General features: G+C 41.2%; 3 protein-coding genes across 3 annotated transcripts; 2 read left to right on the forward strand and 1 right to left on the reverse strand.

Annotated features, from left to right (window-relative positions):
• The first annotated feature begins 5 nt into the window (after window positions 1-5).
• On the forward strand, window positions 6-5297 carry ERI2 (ERI1 exoribonuclease family member 2). Its single transcript, XM_036392615.2, is given in 10 exon segments — window positions 6-43; window positions 159-298; window positions 1015-1142; window positions 1283-1439; window positions 1972-2072; window positions 2931-3012; window positions 3657-3745; window positions 3956-4643; window positions 4646-5158; window positions 5161-5297. Coding segments are annotated over 10 exon segments (2058 nt in total). The 5' UTR covers window positions 6-20.
• A 1487-nt stretch (window positions 5298-6784) lies between these two features.
• Window positions 6785-10623, forward strand: THUMPD1 (THUMP domain containing 1). Its single transcript, XM_036392792.2, has 4 exons — window positions 6785-7000; window positions 7595-7775; window positions 8114-8362; window positions 8921-10623. The coding sequence occupies exons 1-4, from the start codon at window positions 6785-6787 to the stop codon at window positions 9259-9261; spliced, it is 987 nt and encodes a 328-aa protein (XP_036248685.1). The 3' UTR covers window positions 9262-10623.
• Window positions 10624-16726: 6103 nt separating this feature from the next.
• LOC118692525 (acyl-coenzyme A synthetase ACSM4, mitochondrial-like) lies at window positions 16727-24519 on the reverse strand. Its single transcript, XM_036392413.2, has 13 exons — window positions 24319-24519; window positions 23655-23865; window positions 23069-23276; window positions 22810-22953; window positions 22411-22567; window positions 21721-21800; window positions 20851-20974; window positions 20257-20337; window positions 20044-20145; window positions 19559-19686; window positions 18775-18874; window positions 17818-17937; window positions 16727-17001 (listed from the first exon to the last, which is right to left on the reverse strand). The coding sequence occupies exons 1-13, from the start codon at window positions 24517-24519 to the stop codon at window positions 16915-16917; spliced, it is 1743 nt and encodes a 580-aa protein (XP_036248306.1). The 3' UTR covers window positions 16727-16914.
• Window positions 24520-24767: the final 248 nt, after the last annotated feature.

A 24767-nucleotide genomic window follows, 5' to 3' on the forward strand; every position in this document is an offset into this window, starting at 1 on the left:
CTCAGGCGGCGGAGCCGGCCATGGCCACCAAGCGCCTGGCCAGGTACGGGGCCGGGGCGCGGTGTCCGGGCGCAGAGGGGCGGTGGCGGTGGCGGTGTCCGGGCGCGGAGGGGCCGCGGCGGTGGCGGGCGGCCCCTGAGCTCGCTCGGTGTCCGCAGGCGGCTGGGGCTGGCGCGGAGCAGCGCACGGACGCGGAGCGGGGCGCGGGCGGGCGCGGGGCAGCGCTTCGCCTTCCTGATCGTCCTGGACTTCGAGGCCACGTGCTGGGGGGACCGCGATCGGCGCGGGCCCGAGATCAGTGAGTGCCCCGAGCTGGCTCTGAACCGGTGTCGTCTTTATGGGCCCTCCTTGCATTGGGTTCCTTTAACCCCTGGCGTTTCAGCCCCAGTGTAATGGGATAATAGATATACAAATAATATAAGTGTGTATATATATATATTGTATATACACAGAATATTCTGAACTGAAAGAGACCAACAGGGATTATCAACTCCAGCTCTTAAGCGAGTGATCTATACAGGGATCAAACCCACAACCCTGGCTTTATCAGCATCATGCTTGACCTCTATGTTTATACATACATATAAAAATAAATATATATATATATATATATATATATATAAATTCTACATAAATCTTATAATATAAAATTTTATATATAAAAATTTTATATAATAAATTTTTAGATATATAAAAACTTTTTATATAATATATATATAAAATTATAAATATAAAGTTTTAGAAATTTATTTTAATTCAATTATAATTTTATATCTAAAATTTTGTTTATATAAAATTATATAAATATAAATTATAGATATAGATATAAAATTTACTCCATTATATAATATATATACATAAATATATATAATGGAATAGAATAATGGAATATGTTGAGTTGGCAGAGACCCATATGAAAATGGTCTAATTCCTGTGAACAGTTTTAACCTTTCTGGCCTTGTGTTTTGGTTCTGTTTTGTTTGTTTTGTTTCTTCTTCTCCGTGATTGTTGCAGTTGAATTTCCAGCAGTCTTGTTAAACACCTCAACAGGAGCCATTGAATCTGAATTCCATATGTATGTTCAGCCCCAGGAGCATCCTATTCTCTCTGAATTCTGTACAGAACTAACTGGCATAACACAGGTATAATTATGACTTAACATTGTTTTATAATTGTATAATTGCTGTTTACTGTTTTATTTAAAGAGGCTATAAAGAAATAAACCTCAAATTAATTTCAGTGAATTCTAACACATACATGCTTCTTGTTCTGTTCCTTGAAGAATCAAGTTGACCAAGGGGTGCCTCTTAACATCTGCTTATCACAGTTTATGAAATGGATTCAAAAGATACAAAAGGAGAAGAAAATTATGTTCAGTACAGACAGTCAGAGTAATTCTACTTCAGAAGCAAAAGTGTGTGCCTTTGTTACGTGGACAGGTAAATAACATTTTCATTTGCTTTTTCTGCACAGTAATAACATTAGGTGGCACTAGTGAGATTGTGTCTTCACTTCTATACAGCCCAAATCCTATTATTAGGTATAAAATATGGAATATTGGGATAAGACTGAAAAGATGAAATCCACGGAATCCTGACATGTTCGCTGCATCTTTGACTCCAGGGTCTGATACTGTTACATTTTTCTGCTTTAGTGAATCGTATGATCATTTTTAGTGTATCTAAATGAATTAGAGATCTTTAGATCTTTGAGATCTCTATCTGAAGTTAATTACTAACAGGGGTTTGCTTCTTCTGGTGTCCCATTGCAGCAACCCCAGTGTCTCCCTTGGACAACCACTTCACAGCCTGTGCCTCCTGCCTCCAGCAGCACAGGATGCTGACAGTGTGTTGTTGCTGTTGTGTCCCTTTATGCAGATTTTTAGGCCACATGAAGGGACACACAGGCCACATTATGTGGATTTTAGGCCAGTTCTGCAGTGGTGGATTGACTGTGGTTCTCCCTGCACAGACTGGGACCTGGGTGTGTGTTTGCACTACGAGTGTAGGAGGAAGCAGCTGCGCAAACCCGACATTCTGAATGCCTGGATTGATCTCAAAGCGACCTACAGGGTGAGAGGATGGACAGACTGAAACATTTCTACCCACACTCACCTCAAAGGCTGACTGTACCTGGGCTTACAAGGCAATGCTCTATGTCCCAGGGACCAGTGTAACCTGGTTTCATTTCGTGTTGTTACTGCTCAATAACCAACTGCCCTAGAACTCTGAACTTGAATGGAAATCTTAATGCTAGGAAAGGATTGTTGTTTGATAAAAGAATGATAACTATGAGAATTTATGAGCTGCTCTTCCTTTCCTGACACGTTTTGCTGTCCTTGCTTCCTATCTTTTTTTGTTTTGTGTGCTCTCATTGCTGCCTTGTATTGCTGTGGAGGAAGTTGTCATTATAGTCTGTTTAGAGGTACCTTACAGGTAGGCAGCAGAATTAGGTCTCTAAAGACAAACAGTGTGAATATTCCCCCTTTGTATTGATCAAATCAGATACTCATATTAGGAGCAAATAGTAATACTCACTTTTTTCACTTACAAAAAATCCATACCTATGCCAAATATATTCATGGCCATGCCTTTGATTGCATCTTAAGGTATTATTTATAGTTGTATTCTTCAATGCTGGTCTGTTAAGACTTTCATCAGTGTAAGTAAGCCATAGAGTGCAGACAAATGATTCCAGAGCTCAGACAGAATGGATTTGCTTAAGACTGAGAGAAGGAATTAATGTTTCTTTCCATTCTGATTCCTAACAGGGTAAGTAACTTATGGTTTTATCCTAAAATGCAGATACCCAACTTGCTTAATTGCTTTGTGAGATTTATTATTCGTAAGGGGATATTTCTGGAATGGCTTTGCTTCACTAGGGAAAGGTTTTAAATGCTCTGTGTTAAGCACCTGCATTTCTTTCCTTAGGCCTTCTATAACAGAAAGCCTAAGGGGCTAAATGGAGCTTTGCAGGATTTGGGGATAGCTTTTGAAGGACGGGAACATTCTGGTAAGCATGATGATCCTCATTTTAATATATATATAAATATATGTAGCTTATAAAGCTAAATAGAAATATTTAGCTCTAGTTAACCTAAAGCAGCTAGTCATTACTTTGAGTAGTTACTACTGCTTCAGGTTATGCCATGTTCTGTCCAACAGACCATCAAACCAAGAAAGGCAAAGTGCTCTGAGATCAGTTTGTTATTTCTAACCTCATACTTCATTTCTGAAATCTCTTCTACTGCTATTGAATGTATGTTCATAAGATCAATTTATGAATTGCTAGGATGCAAAAGAGGTTGAGAGAAGATAAAGAAACTTGATTTTACCTGATAGCTCTGGATATCCTGATAATGTGAGAGAATTCCAGCACAATATGTTTTTTTTTACTTGACTAATAAAAAGAGCAAGGATATTTAAAATTGTGAATAGATATTCAGCTCTATGGATAATCCTTCAGATGTTTCAGCACAGAGAATTATCTGGAATTTTCTACTTCCATTCCCTTTTTTGATCTAGATGACTTAGTGTCACAGTTCTCTGACTCCTTGTCATTCCTGTAAGGCTTACATAGATTACATTTTTCCAGTAATAAGAACTATTCCCAGTAGCAGTTAAAAAGAAGCCATTAATATACCCATACTTTTGAAGGGTTGGATGATTCCCGGAATACTGCTCGTCTTGCTTGGAGGCTGATTTGTGATGGATGTGTGCTGAAAGTTACTAAATCTTTGGATAAGGTTAGTTACTACTTTGTATCTTCCTGTCTACTTGCTTTGTAGCCTGGAATACAGATGAAAGGTGAGCTATTCAAATAATAAACCCAGCATCCTGACTGTGATTTGGAAAGAACAACCTTAGGCTGATATGCTTATTAATTTTGTGCATTTATTCCCAAAATGTCTGGGTATTCACTTTCCAAAATCTGCTTTTGTTTATGGACTCCCTAGGCACATCAGAAGAGTAATTTAATTTCCAGAACACTGACTGTAAATGTCACTGACAAGACTCCGCTGGGAAGTAAGAGCAGACCTGAAACATCTAGAGATGGAACTTGTGAAACAAAACCTCTGGCTGAGAACAAACACAAGGGTATTGCTGGAAACAAGATAAATTCTAATGTACAGGCTGGGGAGCAGCAGATCACTTGCACTGATCCCTCTGCAGATGTGTGTGTTGTACCCAGCAGCAGCTCAAGGACTGAATTCCATGCTCAAAGCCGAAGCTCTTCAGCAGCATCTCCTGACAGATTTCCTCTTCCCCTGGGTCTGGCACAGCCATGTCCCAGTCCTGCATCAGCAGGCATCCAGCGGGGATTGAGCACTGGGCAGCCTCTGAGAACAGCCAGGCCCAGCCTCCCAGTGCAGGGATCAGGGCTGGTGCTGGTCTCCACCACCATCCCCTCAGTTACTGTCTCCAGTGGGGACATCAGCACCAGCTCTGAGTGCCTGTCTCTGCTGACAGACTGGGAAGATGTTGCTTTGATACCAGAATCTCAATACGAACAAAATTCAGACTCTGTTCAGCTCGAGGATGACTCAAGTACAGATAGTCTAACAGTATCTGAAGAAGAAACTATTTCAAAACAATTGGCTGTGACAAGTTCAGATAATCAGGGTTTGGAGGAAAGTGTAGCACCCATGAACATCTGAGGTCTATTGTTTACAAAAGTCCTGATACTACAATCTATAATATAGGGACAGTACAAAGGCAGACTTCAAAATTTTCAGCTTTCAAGTTACCATCTGCAAAGGGAAATGCTGTTTCAGCACAACCAGCATTAACTGGAAATTACTCTACTCCTTTAGAGGCTCCTAAAAGAAAGCCAACTAGTCCAAAAACAGGCCCACCAGCAAAAAAGCAGTCTTTTCATATATATCAAGAGAAGACTTCCTCTTTTGATCACTCCTTAGCTTTGAGAAGTTCAAATTTGCCCAGAGTATTTCCTGCAGTGCTGAACTCCACAGTCAATTTGAATGAGCCTGTAAGAGCTGTGAGAAATGGAAAATCAACTCCCCCTCTGTGTAACTGCGGCCGAAGAGCCAAAAAACTCTCTGTGTCAAATGCTGGCCCAAATCATGGCAGAGCATTTTACTGTTGTCCTGTTGGCAAGCAAGGAGGAAACAAGAAAAGTTGTGGATACTTCAAGTGGAATATGCACTTCTGAAAGAGAAATCTTGTGGTCTCACCTTTAATGCAGATGCTTTGACCTCTCTTGGAACTGTTCCTAGCAATTCAGAGAATTCTTCCAACAAAAAATATTGGTGTCTTAGACCCTCTATGAGAACTTGAAAATGGATACAATTTTTTGTCTGAATCCTAAACTCTCTAAGTTTCATGCTTAATGGAATCAGGACAGTCAAATGACAGTCAGATATATACACTCATAATGGGACGAAAAGGACAGTTCTTGGTTAATATCAATAGAAAGGAAAGTTGCTCAAACACACAAAAATATCAGCAGATCATAAAGTAACTCCTTAATAAAGTGTGAGAGAACAGATAAAACTATAAGTGCTAAAATTAGAGTATGAGCAGCTATTGCTACAATTCCTGAATTTCTGTTTTATCATATATTTTAAATACTTTACTAGTCCAGTCCTTAGGATTTATTTGCCCTTTTTTTCCTAAATATACTTGTAATGCCTACAACTTTTAATTTTTGAAACTTTTGAAAGATTTTAAAATCTTTTTATAAGATGTTGCACATCAAAAGTGATTCTTGAAGGCATAGTATTCTCTTAAACTCTTACAGAGTTTTTTATTATGTAAGTAACAATAAAGGTAAGATACTGATATTTCATTAAATATTTTATTTAACACACATTACTGTTGTGCTTTTTCCTCTCTGGGTTTCCCATTTCATTTCTATCAGTGTCTGCTTTAGCTTGTAGTGTAGCCCCTGGGACAGACAGAATCAGGTAAGAAGGTATTCAAACCTAAACTAAGGATATAGTGTAATGTCTTACTTTACATTACTGTGTAAATCTGCAATGTCTTTCTTTGTAAAAAATCCTGCAAAAAAGCAGAAAGTACTTTAATTTTTTCTCCACTTCTAGTGCAGTTTGCTTCCAGTGGTGGTTTTCTTATATTGAATTTGGATCAACTGCCTTGGTCAGTTTTTTCCACAGATTAGAACCTGTAACAATTATTACCCCTTAATTGTCCAAGAAGCTTGAAAGTTACAGCAGGGAAAGGCGGCTCTTACAGACCGGGATGCACACAGACGCCTTCCTTTAGGAGCTACGCTACGGGCCACGACTGTTCTGTTGGCACATGTTCACTGTTTTTCCAAGCCTCCATTTACCTGTTCAAAGTTTCTGGTTTAGCTGGTCCCTCTACGCCGTGACACCTTCGGGACTCGGACCGGCAGGGAAGCGGCCGAAGCATCTCCGTCCGTGGAGCGCTCGGGTCGCTGTCGGACGCGGCGTTGCAGAGCCGGACCGAGGGCTGCTCGCTCCCCTCGGCTCCGGAATTACTAACACAGGTTTAAACTCTGGAACCGGAGCTCGGGGGAAGCGAAGGCATCAAGGGCTACGAATTTGGCCGCGGCTGAACGCGCCACTAGAGTGCTCGCCACCCTGGGTCCGCCACCCGCGCTCCGGCGGGTCGGTCCGTCCCGGCAGGTCGGTCCTGGCAAGTCTCTCCGGCGGTTCGGTGCCGAGGTTCGCTCGCCGGTGCCCGCGGCCGCCGCTCCAGGCGCGGCGCTGTGCCGGGCGGGCGGGCGCGGGGCGGGCGCGGCGCTGACGCCATCGCGGCGGTGCTGGCGGAGCTGCCCGATGGCCACGGCCGAGCCGGCGGCGCGGAAGCGGCGGCCCAAGGGGCACTTCGCGGCGGGAGCCGGCCGGGCCAAGCGGCCCCGCGGCGCCGGGCGGCAGCTGGAGGCCGGCATGCGCGGCATCCTCATCACCTGCAACATGAACGAGCGCAAGTGCGTGGGGGAGGCCTACAGCCTGCTGGGCGAGTACGGGGACCTGCTCTACGGGCCCGAGCAGGTGCGTGCGGCCCGGCCGGCGGCGCTCGGGGCGGGCTGGCGGGGCGGGGAGCGGCACCCCGAGGCATCGGCTCCCGCTGTGTGTGGAGGGGGAGCCGCGTGTGTGTGGGGAGGGAGCCGCGTGTGTGTGGGGAGGGAGCCGCGTGTGTGTGGAAGGAGCTGTGTGTGTGGGGAGGGAGCCGCGTGTGTGTGTGGAAGGAGCTGTGTGTGTGGGGAGGGAGCCGTGTGTGTGTGGAAGGAGCCGCGTGTGTGTGGGGAGGGAGCCGCGTGTGTGTGGAAGGAGCTGTGTGTGTGGGGAGGGAGCCGCGTGTGTGTGTGGAAGGAGCTGTGTGTGTGGGGAGGGAGCCGTGTGTGTGTGGAAGGAGCCGCGTGTGTGTGGGGAGGGAGCCGCGTGTGTGTGGGGAGGGAGCCGCGTGTATGTGTGTGTGGAAGGAGCCGCGTGTGTGCACCACGCCCCCGAATGCCCCAGGTTCTGGGCGAGCCCCCTCGCAGCCCCGCTGCCGGCCCGGGCCGTGCCCTGTGTGGCGGGCCCATTGCGGGCTGTGAGCTGGGCACTGCTGCTCGGTGCTCACCAACAAATGGTGCCTGTGTGAAGTTTTCAGATCACGAGGAGAGGCTGTCTGGAAGCGACAGGGAGGAGGATGAGGATGATGTCGAGGCTGCTGTGAAGAAGGAGGTTGGCCAGATCCGTGCCTCCACGGAGCAGAAGCTGCGGCGGTTCCAGTCGGTGGAGAGCGGTGCCAACAACGTGGTCTTCATCAGAACCCAGGGCATAGGTGGGACTTCTGCTGATGCTGAGTAATCCTCTCAAACTGTTAGTAAAAGGCCACAGAGTGTGGCTTCCAAGTAACACGTGTGTATCAAACAAATACCGTTCCCTTTGGCCGTGCCACTGAATTTTGTTATGAGTGAAGAAGCTAAACGTAGAGGAAACTGCTTTGACAAACAATCTTGACAAACAATGATTTCGTTTTGATATAGTAAAACAACTGTTTACATAAAAGGATTTGAGGCTGACAGCAGTGCAGCCAAGTTCTTAGCTTATTATATAGAAGGGGAAGAGGAGAGATGATGCCTTCTATTTGTTGCTCATACCCAACTGTTTTTCTTGTAGAACCTGAGAACCTGGTGCACCATATACTAAAGGATATGCACACCACTAAAAAGAAGAAAACAAGAGTCATTCTGCGCATGCTGCCCATTTCTGGAACTTGCAAAGCTTTTATGGAAGATATGAAAAAATACACAGAAACGTTCTTTGAGCCTTGGTTTAAAGCCCCTAACAAGGGTACTTTTCAGATTGTTTACAAAGCTCGTAATAACAGCCATATGAGTAGGGAAGAAGTAATTAAGGAACTGGCAGGTATGTATGTTTTCAGACAGAACAAGATTGCATGCATAACATGGGTCAGACTATTAAAAGAGGTCATAATGGACATACACATTTTTTGTTGAATTCTAAAAGCTCCTCTAACACTTAAAAAAAGCTTGACATCAGTATTCCTTGTTGGTGTTTATGTCTTAAGAGACTATAAGCAGAAGAGAGAACAATGTTGATTCTAATTTGCAGCATCAGTTATATGTGCTTTGAAATGCTATTTGGTTTTCTCTCTGGATGCTGTATTGAAATAATAATATTACTATTTTGGTTCAGTATTTGACTCATATAATAGCTCCACCTTGCTCAAGTGTTTTATTGAATGGATAAAAATGAAGAGAGAGGAGGCAAGATCCCTCTCCATTATAGCAAATTAGTTTTGTAATTGCTTAATGGTTGGAACAGAGCAGGACTCTCAGAATGTACCACCAGTAGGACTGAAGAAACCGAAAAATTTTCTCACTGCAATTGCTGAGAAACAAGACATGCTTATGCTCTTAAACAGTTTTCCCAGCATCTTTTAAATTGCATCTTCTTTTACAGGAATTGTGGGCAGCCTCAATCCAGAAAACAAGGTTGATCTTAATAATCCACAATACACAATTGTGGTGGAAATAATAAAAACCGTCTGTTGCTTAAGTGTGGTGAGGGACTATGTTCTGTTCAGGAAATACAATCTGCAGGAGGTGGTGAAGAGCAACAAAGAAGATGCACAACAAAACCCATCAAGTGTGACAGAAGAACAGAATTCAGAGGTAGCTAAAGCAGAAACTGAGGAGCAGAAGAAGAGCTCTAAAGAAGTAAAAGAAGAAGACAAGAATCAAAGTGAAATAGAATCTGAGCCCAAGGGGAATGTTGCTCTGATAGTAGAAAATGTGAAATAAGGGAAAGGTGAATGTAATCCAAACATATTAAAAAAAGTTGCCCTAGAGTTCTGAAAGGGTTTTGGAATGAAGAGAGGGGTTTTGTTTTGAAGTCCTGGTTTTAAAATCCACAAGTGTAAGAATTTTAATGCTCGTTGCAGGTGGAACTGACATTTCAGCAGATGTAAGGGTGCTCAAGAGTGCATCACCTTTCTGGTGAAGCTTGCTGTCCTCCTGCAGCTTTGTTCTGCATTTCCTGTACCTGGCACACAAAGCAGGGGTCTGTGCATGTATATGTAGATGTGGCCACCCTGACATGTATGGACTCTCCTTTGTTATATCTGGAGGCTACAGAAGCCAAAAAGCAGCACAGAGGCAGCTCTGAGCAATTATTGTCAGAGAGAGATCTGGAAAAGAGTTGGTTGCAGAGGATTTTGGGAAGGGAGTGAGCTGACAGCTGCAGAACTTGGTAACATTTTTCTGTGTGAACAACAGAATGAGGTAAATCTAATAATTTGATGGAGGGATTTATACATATATTTATATATATACACAGATATGCTGTCTTGACTTGAATGGAAAGAACTGTTACATATATAAATACTTGAATATTATGAGATGATTTAGATTGGACTGTTTTAGAACAATAGAAGTACAGTGCAGGCATTGCAGATGGTTTTATCAAAAACTACATGTGTGTTTACATTAGCTGTGTATGCAGCACTTACTGGTTTATAGTAAATGCTGTAATCACTGAATGGAATCGTTTTGAGTAATTTCCTGCAGATAGCCTTTTGCTGCTCTTTCCAAAGACTCAATCCTTGAGGGATTTTATAAAGTGTTTCTTGTTTTATTTTTTTTTCTTAAGTCTCAAAAGTTTGAATTGAAATACTGATTGGAAGCTTCTTATGAAAGAAGCCCTCCATTATACCATACTAGATAAGGGGAATTAAATTTTAATTTTTGGTACAGTTTTAACTTTTTGTATCAATTTTGTTTCAGATTGAGGGTAATGCTAGTGAGTCTTTCTGTTGTCTTATTGTTGCAGTGGACTGTCCCTGTGACCCCTAAAAACCACCCAAAACCAGTGCAGCTATAACTTGCTTTCCAACAGGGTTTTGAGTATGCCTCCTGTAGAACTTTCTAGCTTTAGTATTTCATTTCTAGCATAAAAGCCTGTGTGTTGCTAATGGGAAAATACTTATCTTGAAGAACAGAATTTGTTACTTCTCTTGGTTTAATGAAAAGGACATGTTCAAGACTTTCATAATTTATATTTTCTTCTTCTGTCAAAATTGTTTCAGAAGTTGGAAAATGAAGAGGACTTTTATTTCCCTAGTCCTGTCTCCATTGCAGCCCATTTATTAAAACTCTGCTTTCTTATGTCCTGTGGTGTTTTCTTTAAATTTTTGAAGATTTTTTGTGTGTGGATTAAAACCATCAATGTCTGAGTCATACAAAGGAAAGAACCATCTGAGACCAGACACAAAGGCCAACTGTGAATGTTTATTGGTGGCTGATGTTGGTCATCGTGATTCATGACAGCCTGCTTAACTTCTAAGGACAAAACTCAGGGTAATTACTGGGATTTTTTGTTTTCTTTCCTCCTCTCTCTCACTGACCTGTCTGCCTACAGGACTTACAGTTTACTTCTGATTTTTCACAGTTGGCTCTTACTGAACATTCATTGTTTAGACATTAATTCCCTGCCTTTTCTGCTGTGCCATCACTTTTGGGCTCAGTGGTTCCCCATGCTCAAATGGTGCTTCAGTGTTTTGAATTCAAACCTTCATGGACAAGCCATAAAACATTATTATGATCTCCCTTACACGAAAAACCAAATAATTGCTGTCACTGCCAGTGCTGAGGAAAGATGCTACCTGCTCAAACATCAGCTGAAGAGGTGATGCATTGATGGTGGAATGTGGTGTACTGAATTTGTCCTGATGCTGACTTGAAACTCAAGGATGGTATGAAACCCTGGCCCTGAGATTCACTCTTCCTCTTGTGCTAGATTAGAACTCAGATTGGCTTGAGAAACTTGTAGATAATTTAAGAACAAGCCAATCTCACAGCCTCAGTGTTTTCCAGTACTGACTTGCCTTTCTTGAGGGTCAAAACTGTGAAATTAAAGTAAGAATTTAATTGTAATTCAGTTCATTTATCATTTCAGTAGTGAAATACAGTAGGGGAGAGCTTTAAGTAACATCAGTAACTCCTACTGATTGGAAGCAGCTGGTAATATCCTGTGCCCAAAAGAATCATGCTGCAAAATCCTTCCTGTATTATATTCCTATTCAAAGAGCAATCACCCTGTGGTTATGCCATCTTAAAACAGCTAATCCTGTAAACCTAAGAGGCTTAGTTTTGTGGCCTGCCTGGAAAACAACATGAAATATGAGTAACTGTTCATTGTGGGCATGGTGTTCTTACATTTAAGACTGCTCTTGGATCAAACTGTGCTGTGGCAGGTACAAAAATGGATGAAAAAGGCTCTGCCAGGACTGCTGTTTGTTGGCTTGGCATGCAAGCACTGCTCACTCCTGCAAGGTTGTGTGTGGGCAGTGCCTCCCCAGCCCAGCTGTGTCCTGGGGCTGGCTGGTGGCTCCTGCTGCCCAGGAGCTCCACTGCAGAGCCCCAGAGCACTCAGCTGAGGCAGCCAAGGACATGGGCAGCAGGGAGGTCAGGGCAGTTATCCTGCCAGGCAGACTGCCAGTGATCTGTCTAGAGGATTCCTAAGGGCATTAAGTTCATTTTACAGTTCCCTTTTTAGCCTTTCATGGTGAAAAGCCACTCACAGTAGCCTTATTATCATCAGTTTTAGGAATATGGAATAATTTGTATAGAATATTTGTCTTTTAGAGAGTAAATATACCACAGCTGTCAATAGAAGTAATTCCTGCCTGCTTTTCTGTGTTTTATGGTCTTATATAACAAATGTAGACATCATAAGGATACTTACTTTATAATTAGCAGTTTGCCTATTCCTTAATATTGCTTCTGTATATAAAAAAGGGACTGAGTTGCCTCTTCTCCTACCCCCTTAGAGGTATCTCATTTCAATCTTATTAATCATTCATTAATAAGATACAAGTGTTCAAACATGAGGACATTTCCACTGGAGATAACTCTAACAGGGTTTAGGTAGAAGGCACTTACTTGAGCAAATGGCTGAAGTTCAGCCACTCAGCCCTGCTGAGACACAATCAGCTTTGTTTTCAGAGACTGGCACTGGATGCACCTGAGTCCACCCCAGGAGCAAGAGCATGGATTACAATAACACACCTGGCCTTCGAAGCCAGCCATCGATGGCAGATGGCAGGTGCTGTCAGTTGTGTTGTCGCTGGGATGATGATGACACCTGAAAGTGCAATAAAATTGGAAATGTATTAGGTATTTTTCCCTTTCAGTCCTGATCACAGCTTTTCCTGATTTGTTGGCTACCAGCACCATTCAATCCAGAAATGAGAAGGTGGTAAAACAAGTCTCACACATCTGAGCTTGAATAGAGAAGTGCAGACTTGAAGTACAGGATAGCTCCTTTGCTGCAGGCACAGAATGCATAACTCTGAGGCAGAAAACACTGGCAGCTTTGAGTCTGTCACAGTTAAACTGATTTAACCCAAGCCGCAGAAAGTGAAAGAAAAATGATGAAGGTAATTACATCAGTTGTTAGTGACTACCCCAGTCCCTCTCTGATTGTCAAATGTTCAAGCAAGGAAGTCAAATAAGAAATATAATTGTTAAATGAATTAACTTCTGGCATAGAAGGTAATAAACAATCTACAGACCACTAGGAATTACACAATTCACCTGTTTGAATACAAGCCATGCTCAGCTGCCACTACTCTGAGATTTGAGCTCCATTTAATTTCATCTCCCTTTCCATTTCTGCTCCTAAAGAAATAAAGTCTCGACTATCCTCTGGTTTCAGTAGTGCAAGCTCAGATCCATTAAGATTAATGTAATGGACACAGCATTTTGTGCATTTGTTTTCTATTTTTGACCTCAGACAATAATGAGTTTGGTAGCTGGAAAGCAAAGAAATATCCATGTCAGAGCTTGGGGGTGTGAAGGAGGCAAGATCCACCTGCAGAACCCTCCTGGCACAAGCCTGGGACTTCTGTTTATCAGCCAGTTGATGACAGTTGTCCTGAAAGGTCACATGAACAGTTTTACAGAACCAGGAACATCTGAGATAAGTAACACTGTGCTTCTTTTTTTTTTTTTTTTTTTTTTTTTTTGGTTCACAGGTGTTTTTATGCTCAATACAGCGCCTTTGCCATAGAGTTCAGCTACTGCTTATATCTTCTGAATCAAGTGCTGTAGCAGCATGGTGTGAAGTGCAAGGGCTACAGAGAGGTAACAAGAAATGTGAGATGTGACCTAGCAGGGATGATCTAAACCTCTGCTGTTCCCATAACCTTGGAACAGCTTGACTGTTATGGAAATATCTCACAGTCTGAACTGACACCTCAGCCCAGGAAATCCTTGATTGTATTTAATCCTGAAACTCTATGCAACCCAGTAGTGGCTAGACCTGGAAGTCTGATCACCAACAATATTAAAAAACATTCTCACAAAATAATATTTGGCACAGAGTTACATATATTGTGGCTCTCAGTAAAAGCACTGCAGATAGAAAAAATAAGGACTAGTCCATTTTTCCTTCTATCACTATTTTCAAAAACCTTTTCTCCCATGTACATTTAAAGTTATAGAGAATATATTGCTTTAGAAATGTTTCAAAGCAGCAGAACAGCAATGTGTATCTTCCACCCTTATTCAGAAGGCTGTTGTCTTAACACTGACAGGAATCAGGATGGAATACACAAAATGGAATACACAAAAGTCCAGGATGAGCATGTTCTGGTGAGGAGCTCAGCAGCAAAGAGTACCACTCTGTTTCTCAGTTTCTTCCTCTGAATGTTCCCAGAACAATAACTATCTTTGATAGTTATTGAACAAACCCCAACTTGTCTGCACAGAGAAAAAACAACATGAGTTAGCAGTTTCATTACAAACTGTTCTCCTTTTCTGTGGCAAGCCTGCAAATTTAAAAGTTTCAGGCTCTTTTTAGGATTTAGCTGGCAGACAGCACATCAATCCCAGTGCCCAACAAAAAGAGTAAGTTCTGGTTTAGAGAAACAAGGAATATCAATTGGTTGACTCAGTAATTCCTCAAGTCAGTAGTGCAGGACAAACACACCCCCCTGAAACAGCACAGCCTTGGTACCACTGAGGGGTTCTGTGTGTTTGCTTGAACACCTGGGCAGTGTGACAGGGCAAAGGCTCCTGCCCACACATCAAACAGAAATGCTTTGATTCACCAGTGGGTTTCTTCCTTTTTTCCTGGTCAGGTTCAGGTTATCATTGCAGAACTGCAAGAACATGTTGGAAAGTCTGTCTGACCCAATGTGCCTGCTCTGTCTGAGCAGGCTATGCTGCAACAGAGAAGAAACCTCCTGAACAAGCCCTTCCCTGCTGGAATGAACAATTTGTGCCACTACCAGGGCTCAGGGAAAAGTCTAGCCAGCTCTGTTTAAAGCCTAGCACAGACCAATACCAAAAACCTAGAAACATGTTGCAGGATTATACTTTTAAAATTGCTTTACAATCAATTACTTTCAAAGTTCATAGTTAGATTATATTTAAAAATTTATTACTTACATGGAACAAATGTATTACTTTTAATATCTGATCACTTCAAAGTGGATTACTTTTCCAAAAAGTACTCACATTTGAAATCTGAATGCCCTTAAAAAGAATCGGATGCTGAAATTGTGAGCAGATCATATTTTTCAACGTTTTTTCGATTGCAGTTAAAGATCTAATCCAATTTCCTGTTATTCTCTCCAAAAATGGATTACATTTAAAATACAACATTACACTTAAAATATCCAACGTGTTTTTCTTCTGTTCTGACTGACTGAAGGAGAGAAAAATTAATCTCTCAGAACAAAGCTGTAATTCAGGTAAAGGGAAGGGAAGTTTAAAACCCTGCTACAGCCATGTTAGAGCACAAGCTTATTTTGTTCACTTTTCTTCTGGTAGAATCACATTAAACAAACGACTTGATCCCATGGGGGATTTAATTTTCTACACTCACTAGAAGCCTGTGAGGTTGTGTTTGAGGATATAACTTTATTTTGGATTTTAAGGACTGTCAAGGAACCCATTAACAAATTAGCAGCTGCTGAGCTCTGTTGCTCTGCCACAGCTGATGGAAGCTCAGACAGTGATGGTGAGTTCTGAATCTTAAATCTAACACTTGAGTGTGATGGTCAAACTTGGCAAATTACATCTTCTCTTACTGATCTTTTCAATAACAAACCCTTTTCAAAGAGATAAGCTGATGTACATTTCATTTATGATTTGCAGATGTACATTTCATTTATAATTTGTGTTCATTTTTTATTCTTACAGGATGACTGCTTAGACCTAGATCAAGTATTAGCAGAAAAGTTGGTTTTATAGCAACAATCTGAAATCTTTTAAATAATTAAACTTATCTAAAGGCTGTTCTGTTTCTCATTAAAGCTTAATTCCAAGTTTTGGTATTGTGGGAAAGGAGGTGAAGTTGTAGATCACTTATAAAATGCTCCTGCTCAATAGACTGGCTAAATTAACTCATGCTAAGTCACAAAAATCACAATGCAGAAAATCCGAAGGACCAAGTTCCAAACCCATTCTGGAAATGCATTAAGCATTTCAAGACATAAAACTAAATATTAACTTTCTTACTAATGCCAGCATAGCAGTTTTATGCACCAAATGCATACAAAACCCATATATTTATATATACTGTATATAGGTATATGTGCAACATTAAGCACATACTGTTTCTACAACTAACTAATTTCTCATTATGCATAACAGCATCATCTATTAATTCTCACATACTGAACATAATCTCAATTCCAATTTCATTTACCTCAGAGGGGTTTTTAAAGCAAAAGATGGGATCTTATGTTCATATCTGTTTCAGAATACTTCCAGCCTTGCAGTGAGAAGTTCACTCCTGGCTAGTGCTTGGAAGAGACAAGACACTTCCAAAAGAAAAGATACCTACACATGGTTCTCATCCTACCACCAAAAATGTGGATTTTGAACCTATCCAATAAAGCTGCTAATCCCCCATCTGTAACAATGCATTTTTAGGACTTTTACGTCCACTATCCAGTGGCACCAGAAAAGATGTTCTTTTCCAACCTCTTCATAATGTTGCATTTTTGGAACCCATATAGTGACCATACCAGTCATCATGTCCTTTCCATAAGCTTTGGATGTCAGGGTAAACTCTCAGGAAAGAGCAAATCAAAATATATTTGATGTAAAATACCTTTTCAAATGTGGGCATTATATTTTTATTGTCTCTCATGAATAACATCAAATAGAAGCTGGGCTGCAAGATGGATGGTGAGGAAGTCTCAAAGGGAAAGGCTATTGAAGTTGTCTATTGAAAATTTTATTTTTCACCCAGAATAATACAATTCAGTCAGGTACTGACATTGGAAACTCTGCAAGCAGGCACAAATATCACATCTTGATTGTACCTGTAGTTTTTTGTGCTCAGGCACTTAACAAAAAGAGATCAGAATGATGGCAGCTATAGTAGTGAAATGTATATAGTGCTAATGGAATGGAAGAAGTTCTGTTGAATTCCAAACAATGCTATATCCGTCCCCACTCTTTATCTCTTAATTCATTCCTCTTGATCTTCCCAGTGACTGTCTTTGGCAGCTCTTTGACAAATTCCACCTAGATAAAATAAAGAGAGAAGGCAATGCAGCATGTTCTACAGAGCTGGTTTTCCAAGACTCTCCAAGCATATGTGGAAAACTGAGAGGGCTCCCATCAGTAAGAGCTGCCTGCCTCAAATCCAAGCCAAACCAAAAAGCACATTGTGCCACTTGTGAAACCATCTCTGTGGCTGCCTGGATGGCCAAACATCTGTACAGCTGCCTCTCAGCTGGCCAAACTCAGTACAGTAACTCATAGCAGAAGGGCAAATGCCTGAATGATATCAGAGGTCAGAGATGAATGACAAAAAGAAGAAAGAAAGGATGCTCAAGCCCCAGGGTCTTTAATGGTTCTTAGTTCTGTGAGTTCTGCTCAATTTATCTAAGGCATTGAAGTAGATCTTTTCCTGTGGTGCTGGGATTCCTAAGAAACACCAAGTGTATCCTCTTGGGCTTGTGTCAGTTTATTACTTGTAATGATCAGTGGATAAAAACTTCTTTAGATTCGGTCATATGCTACCTTAAAGGCATGGGAAGTGCTTGTTTGAAGGTTAAACACAAAATGGAGAATTATGATTGTGAGTCTGACTTAGAACATGGAGATCTGACTGGGATATACAAAACCTAGAAAATTTTGAGAAGTTTGAATAAGTACTTTTCACAAATTCATGAAAAACATTCTAAACTAATGTTATTTAGGAAAGGTCTTCTGGAGCCAGTGAAATGAATCTTTATTGCTGTCTCTTTCAAGTGAATAATGAAAATCTAAATGGTAATTCTCCTGAGATTTAGGGAAGGGTGCCCTGCTTTAAAGTTTCCCCTCAGAAATATTTACCTTTCTAGGGTATTTATATGGAGCAGTAGTTTTCTTAACATGGTCCTGCAAGTCACGAGTTAAGCTTGTCAGGTCAGTGGATGAAAAGGTTGGGGACAGAACCACAAATGCTTTCACAACCTGTAAGGTAAAATTAACAAGAGATATCTGACACTACCTTTATTTAAGGGCTGATGTGCAGTTACCAGAGAGCAGCACTGCTCAGAGTCACAACAGTCACAAGGAACAGAGAAACCAGCACAGGATAAGAAATGATTGTGCCCAGCTTCTGCATGTGTATGTGCGGAAGGGAAAGTCTAAAGGACAGCTTTTGTGCCCTCATTACAAATAAGACCCTTTTCCCTTCTCAGCAGCAGCCAAGAGGAAGGGGCAATAAAATGTGTCTCTGTGGAGTTCTCTCTGAAGCTAAGGGACATTTTGTTTCTCTCTGAAGTTCACACTGAGGACAGTAAGCACTGTTATCCTGGCACAGGATTGTGCATTTACCACACCTGCAGCCCATGTCTAATTCTCAGGCAAGTGCAGTAGAACTTTGGCCACACCAAGAGTCATAAATCACAATTTAAGTGTACAGACAAATGCTTAAGAACAAAGGCAAAGTAAACATCACAGTAGTGTTCTCCACAGAGAAGACTTTTCTGTTTCTCCACAGAAAAGAAACTCAGAAGAACAAAGGCATGTAAATGGGAAGGGATTTTGCTTGTCAGCTCCACTAGGATTATCCATGATGGAAGTAGGTGTGGTGCTCAGGGACATGGTGTATTTGTGGATCTGACAGTGCTGGGTTCATGGTTGGACTCAATGATCTCAGAGGTATTTTCCAAGCTAAACAATTCCATGATTCTAAGATGGCATTATTGCCTTAGAGCGTAAGTTCTTCAGTAAAGTAGAACTTCCTTGATATCATTATATATTTGGACAAATGCATTGCTTTCCCTCTCCATTCAGCATCCTTACCTCTCCTCTGAGGGGGTCTGGGCTGCTGACAACAGCTGTTTCTACCACAGCTGGGTGTTCTATCAGGGCACTCTCTACTTCAAATGGCCCAATGCGATACCTAGGTCAGGAAAAAGAAAAATGAGGTTTGGCTCTTGCTTTTTGTCTGGAAAAAACAGTACCAAAAGTTTTTAAATTTTCATGTTGAGAAAAAAATCCAAAACCAAATCAATAACCAGCTATAGAAGTTTTAGGCAAAATGGGACAGCTGTCTGGGTTAGAAGTAGGAGCATTTCATAGTGGTCTTTGTGGCAGAGGACTGCTGGGGCTGTGGATACCTCTCCATCTGTCCCCTCTCCTTGGGGCTCTTAGGCTGGAGCTCCATCCCACCCTGTAGCTGGGGTCTGCAGCAGCAGCCTGTGCCACATCATGGAATCACATCATACAATATCAAGCTCTTTCCTTTCAACATGTTAAAAATAAATTGTTTCAAAAGCTCTTGGAATCCAATAGCGGTTCCTTCAATTTTAGTAAAAAAATTCATTAGATAAACATCCCTCCTTTGCCAACTGAAGTCTTCATTCTTTGTTGAAACACACGAGATGTTGCAGGGGAAATGGATCCATCACAGAGATGATACTGCAGGTCTGTGAAAAGCTAATAATAACAGCAAGTATTCCAAAATCAAGAGGTCAATACATTCCAGTCACAGGATTATGATGCCAGAAGCTCACATGTAAGAATATCCAACACAACATGTGAGGACTTACAATGGCAGGTTTAGAATGGGTGTGTGCAGACTAACCCTGAAGAAATGATGATGTCATCGTCTCTGCCAATAAACTGGAAATATCCCTCTTCATCCATAGTCCCTCTGTCTCCAGTGACATAAAAATCCCCACGTTCACTTTCTGCAGTTTTCTTAGGGTTATCCTTAAAGTGGTTTACAAGCAGTAGTTCAGACTTTTAGCAAGCATTTGCTATACATTATGTTATAACACAAATAACATCAAATGCACTGCAACCTAATTTTTCAGTCAAGGATGTACTGATATTGCTATAAGATACAATAAAATAGGTTTAAAATAATTTCTATTCTTTAAGAAAAAAAATAACTTGATCCTAAATTATTTTCTTTCCTTTTCTAACACTCACCAATTCAAACAAACAAATTACTCTGGTAATAAATAATAAAATAGTGAAAAATGTTCAGCCTTTAGGACCACTATGCAACTGGGGAGCTTTTGGGGAGATTGGTAGTGGTGGCAAGGAATAAAATGAAGTTCTTACTAAATATTCAGAGAAAAAACCAAGTGGCCTTATAGGTTTGCTTCTGATGGCAATTTCCCCCTGTTGTCCTGGAGGCAGGATATTGGCATTTTTGTCTACGATCTAGAATGAAAAACAGTTCTTATTTTAGTCCAATGGAAAAACAAACTCCAAACACAAATCCAACCAAACAAAAAATCCCCCATGACAGAATCTAAAGAGCAGTCAACAAACCTGAACATCATAAAGGGGAGCTGCTTTCCCCATTGATCCAGGTTTAATCTTCATTCCTTTAGAAACAGAGCAGATTATTCCCTGTAAAAAATCAAAATCAAACCAAAGCTTTTCAAAAGAAAATTGCTACATTCACACTTAATTCATTAAATGCAGTTTCTAGACTAATTCTAAAGTAAGGAATTAAGATTCATAGGATCCTATATGTCAGTGCTGTATGGTATAGATAAGCAAAATCGTAAAACTCCTTGAAATAATCCTGTTCCATTCTCTGTGAAAAATTCATGTCCTCTGCTACCCAGTCTTCTTCCCTTAGACTCAAACTCTGCCCTGTTGACTGACACTGTTACTTGGAATTAGCTTAAGGACATTTGTGGAAATATTACAGCACATTCCCTCCCAAACCCTCATGTTCCTGGCAGGTTCTGTGAGGAGAGCCATGAGAGGGAGTTCTTTCAGAGGTTACCAGGGAAGGGAATTACTGAAATATTCACAGAAATGTGAAGGAGGAAACACACTGTGTTCTTACAAAACAAACCTTACAGCAAAAAGAAATTCCAGAGATTTAATAGGCCATTGTCCCTACAGATGTACCATTTCAGTCTGGCCATACACTTCATGGATGTCCAGCCCAGTGTAGCTCTTCCACTGCTCCATGACTTCTGGGTTGAGTGGTTCCCCTCCACTCATGCAGTACTTCAGGCTCTTGAATTTGTATCTTCACAGGGAGTTAAAAACAAGAAAGGCAACACTTAAATCTAGAGGGGGAGACCAGGAGCAGGCAAGGGTGAACGCCATGGGAGAGCTGTTCACTGGGAGAGTTAGTGCCACAAAGTGGGGAAATCAGAGGGGCCCTGATCCTTCTGCTCCCAATACAACAAGGATATAGCTCTGTGCTCAACACTCTCCATAAGCAGCAGTCAGAGTTAAACATGTGAAAAATAAAATTGTTGCTGAAGTCAGCTGGGATTATAAATAAACCAGTACTGATCTGCTGAGCCAGGGCCCTGATTGCTGACCCTCTGCAACGGGCCAAGGGAGAAAGTTCAAGATGGAAGGAAGGAACAATGACAGGCAGTGAGAACTGGAACAGGGGGTGAGGTACAACTGCCACAACAAATAATTCCCTCACAGTTATGCTGACATGCACTTTCTAGGATGAAGCCCTTCCCAAAGTCTGGACAATCAATGTGGTAGACAAAAATTATGACAAAGTATTTAACAGACTCTCAGTTTCATACTCACAAGTGCAGTAGTATAAGTCTCAAATTTCTGAGGGAAAACATCAAGTCTCTCTGATCAAAAACCTCAGCAAAACTTAAATTTTGCATGATGGTCAAGGATTTCTTGTCAAGGATATTTTAAACTAAATTATTACCCTATTTTGGGTCAAGCAGTTAGATATAGGAGATGACTAAGTTTAGTTAGGGTAAATTAAACATTACTAAATAATTTTTTACATACTTGGACAGATCATTTTGCACCAGCATGCGGAACAATGTTGGAGCACCAACCAGGGCATCAATTGGGAATCTGCAGAGAGTCTAGAGGGTTAAACAATAAGAAGGACATGTGAAGCTCAGCCAAAAAACTGCCTTTGGAATGTACAGTAAACAGGTGACACAGAAAGGAGAAGTACATTTGCCCCCTATGTAAAAGCACCACACCCTCTGTTGGGTGAGGAACCCTCCTGCAGTTGGTGCAATATGCAGAGACTGTAGATTTGATTACAAAAAGCCCATGCTAACACATCTACCTGACAAGAGGACTGCACAGCTTGGGGCATGGCCAGAATAGCTCCTCTGTCTACATCACAGGGAGGTGTTCACTTTCATCTTGGCTGGTGTGGGCACAGAAACATTTCATTTCTGCATTAATACCCTCTGATACTATTTCCACAGTCACTAAAGTGAATGGCAGTCATTTATTGCTGCTTTTGGATTATTTTTGTTCACGTGCTCACTGGCTATGAGCAAAATGTATGAATGGATTGCATGTTTGTTCCCTTCTGTATATAATAAAAATGAAAACAGGGCTTTACACAACAAATACAGTATCTCAAACACAACCCCCATGAAATCTATGGATGCTATCAAAAATTGGTTTTGGCATGCTTTCTGCAGATGAATACATTTCCATGAGTTTTTCCCTTACATTTAGGATAACTTCTGAGTCAGTCTGTGGTAGGTTATGTATAAAGACACATGACCCAAAAACCCAAGGATCAAAAAAAGATGCTATTGAAGTTAGTATCCATCCTGTGTCTGCAGTGTTCCATATCATTTGAGAGGAAGTCAAATCCAACCAGTACCTGATAGAGAAAAAAAAAAGGATAATAAAATATACCCAGAAAGAGGGTAAAAGATATTAATTGGAAGATTGAGACAGTGGGGTGACCCTAGTCCCTAGCAATTTGATGGAGTTTTTACTCTGATTTCAAAGGGAGAAAGGCTGGGGATATACATTGGTATTTCTTATTCAGTAATTTTTTACAATAGCTCCACTATGCAGCTTCAATTGTCTTATGTTCAACCAGGCTTAACTCTTTCATACCTTTCACTTAAAAGGGGTCTGAAACCAAGACTGCCCTGGGAATGTAGAGTCATCTTTGGAGAACCTGTAGTTCCACTGGTAAAGAAGATCATCATTGGGTCTTGAATCCTTGTTTTGACACAGGAATGGTCAGCAGATTGATTTCTGCAAAAAGGAGAATGTAATTATAACTTCAATGGTTGCAGTTAATGTAAATGAGTGCTTGTGGGAACAGGTCTGCTCTGTTCTCATGACTGCAGTGACACTCAGTCATACTTACTGGTACAGCTCAGTGAAGTTCAGCCATCCCTCCCTGCTGCCTTTGGACACCATTAGCTTGGTTTTCAGGAGCTGGCACTGGGATGCCACCGAGTCCACTGCAGGAGCCAGTCTGTCAGTGGTAATGATGCACGCAGCCTTTGATGCCTGGAGTCGGTACAGTATGTCTTTAGCTGATAATTGGGATGTTCCTGGGATTATGACAATTCCTGGAAGACAGATAAAGTTAGTTTGTGTTGGCATTTTTTCTGTATCTGACTCTTTTCTAAGAATCCAAGCTATTAAATATTCCCAAACTGATCTCTAATACCATTTGCCCTGGTGTTCCCCAGCCAAACAGTTAGATTAGATTAATGCAGATGCCTGTGCTCTCCTGTCAGCAATTAAATGTGGATCTGTCTGCTGACTTCCATGGCTCTTCCCTGCCTTCTGGCATTTTCTTGCCCACTGCATGAGCTGGTGCAAACCCTTCAGGACTGCCTGGCAGCCAGTCCGCCCACTGGACTATTACACTATTTTTCCTTGATAAACCATATCCATTCTTGATCCTCTCAACTGATTTGCAATGATCATTTGACCTCACTGACCTGCTCTCATACAAGCCACCTTGACCAGCCACCATTCTGGAATTCGTGGTAGGATCAGGATAAGCCTGTCTCCCTTCTGCAGTCCACATTCTTTAGTCAGTACATTGGCCACTTTCCGAGACAGGAACCCCAGCTCCTCAAAGCTCCACTTCACTTCTTCTCCTTTGCCATTTACCCACCAGAAAGCAGGGTTTGATGGTCTCTTTCCAGCCTATGAAACATAGGAATTTAAACATAAAATATTTTCTTCTGAAAGACCATGAAATAATGCACAGATACCTGTAAATTATGGAAGATCTGAGTATTTGACATAGCTGGCATATAAGCTATTTTTTTTTCTTGTCCTTAAAGGATCAAGATTTGCTATTTATCAAGCTCAGTTATTCCCAATAGATTCTCTTTTTCTGAACTTGAAATGTTTACCCGCCTAATTGTCTCCAGATCCAAGTCCTAGTCTGGATCCTATTTCAGTTTAAGCCTTTTACTGTGCATTAATGGTCCTACAAAATAACAATAAATAAAGCAAGAAACAATGAACTTTTGTATAATTTTCAATGTGAATTTCATTTGGCAACTGATTGCTTTTATAAAGAAGAAATCCCAGCTTATTTCAAATGAAATTTCAAATTAAAGTATCTCATTGGCACAACAGAAGATCACCTACCTTTTCAATCTCAGACCATCTGTCCAGTACATCACTTGCAAAGTTAAAGTACTTTGGTATTTCCTGTTTGCCCTGTCTGATGGACTCATATTGGGAATGCACATCAGAGGAAAGCAGCCTGGGGTGTCCATGGAAAGTCCTATTAGGAGGTTTCAGAATCCACAAGAGTTTTAGATTCTGTAACTTCAACAGCAGCTTCATGGCAGAAGACTATGTGTCTTAGATGCTGTACACTGTATAAGAAAATTGGAGAATTCTTGCTATGAATCCTGCAATAACAAACAAACAAAAACCGAACCAACAAAAAAAGAGAAATAATATTGAGATTATCCAAAGGTAATCCAGTTCTTCATTAAAGTCACTTAGGCTAGTCAGAGCCAGACTGATTTGAACATGCTAATTACATGTTAAGTTCCTGCTTTCACATATTTTTAGTTTTTAAATTAATT

Source organism: Molothrus ater, chromosome 16 (genome assembly GCF_012460135.2).
Source record: "Molothrus ater isolate BHLD 08-10-18 breed brown headed cowbird chromosome 16, BPBGC_Mater_1.1, whole genome shotgun sequence".
Taxonomy (NCBI): Eukaryota; Metazoa; Chordata; class Aves; order Passeriformes; family Icteridae; genus Molothrus; species Molothrus ater.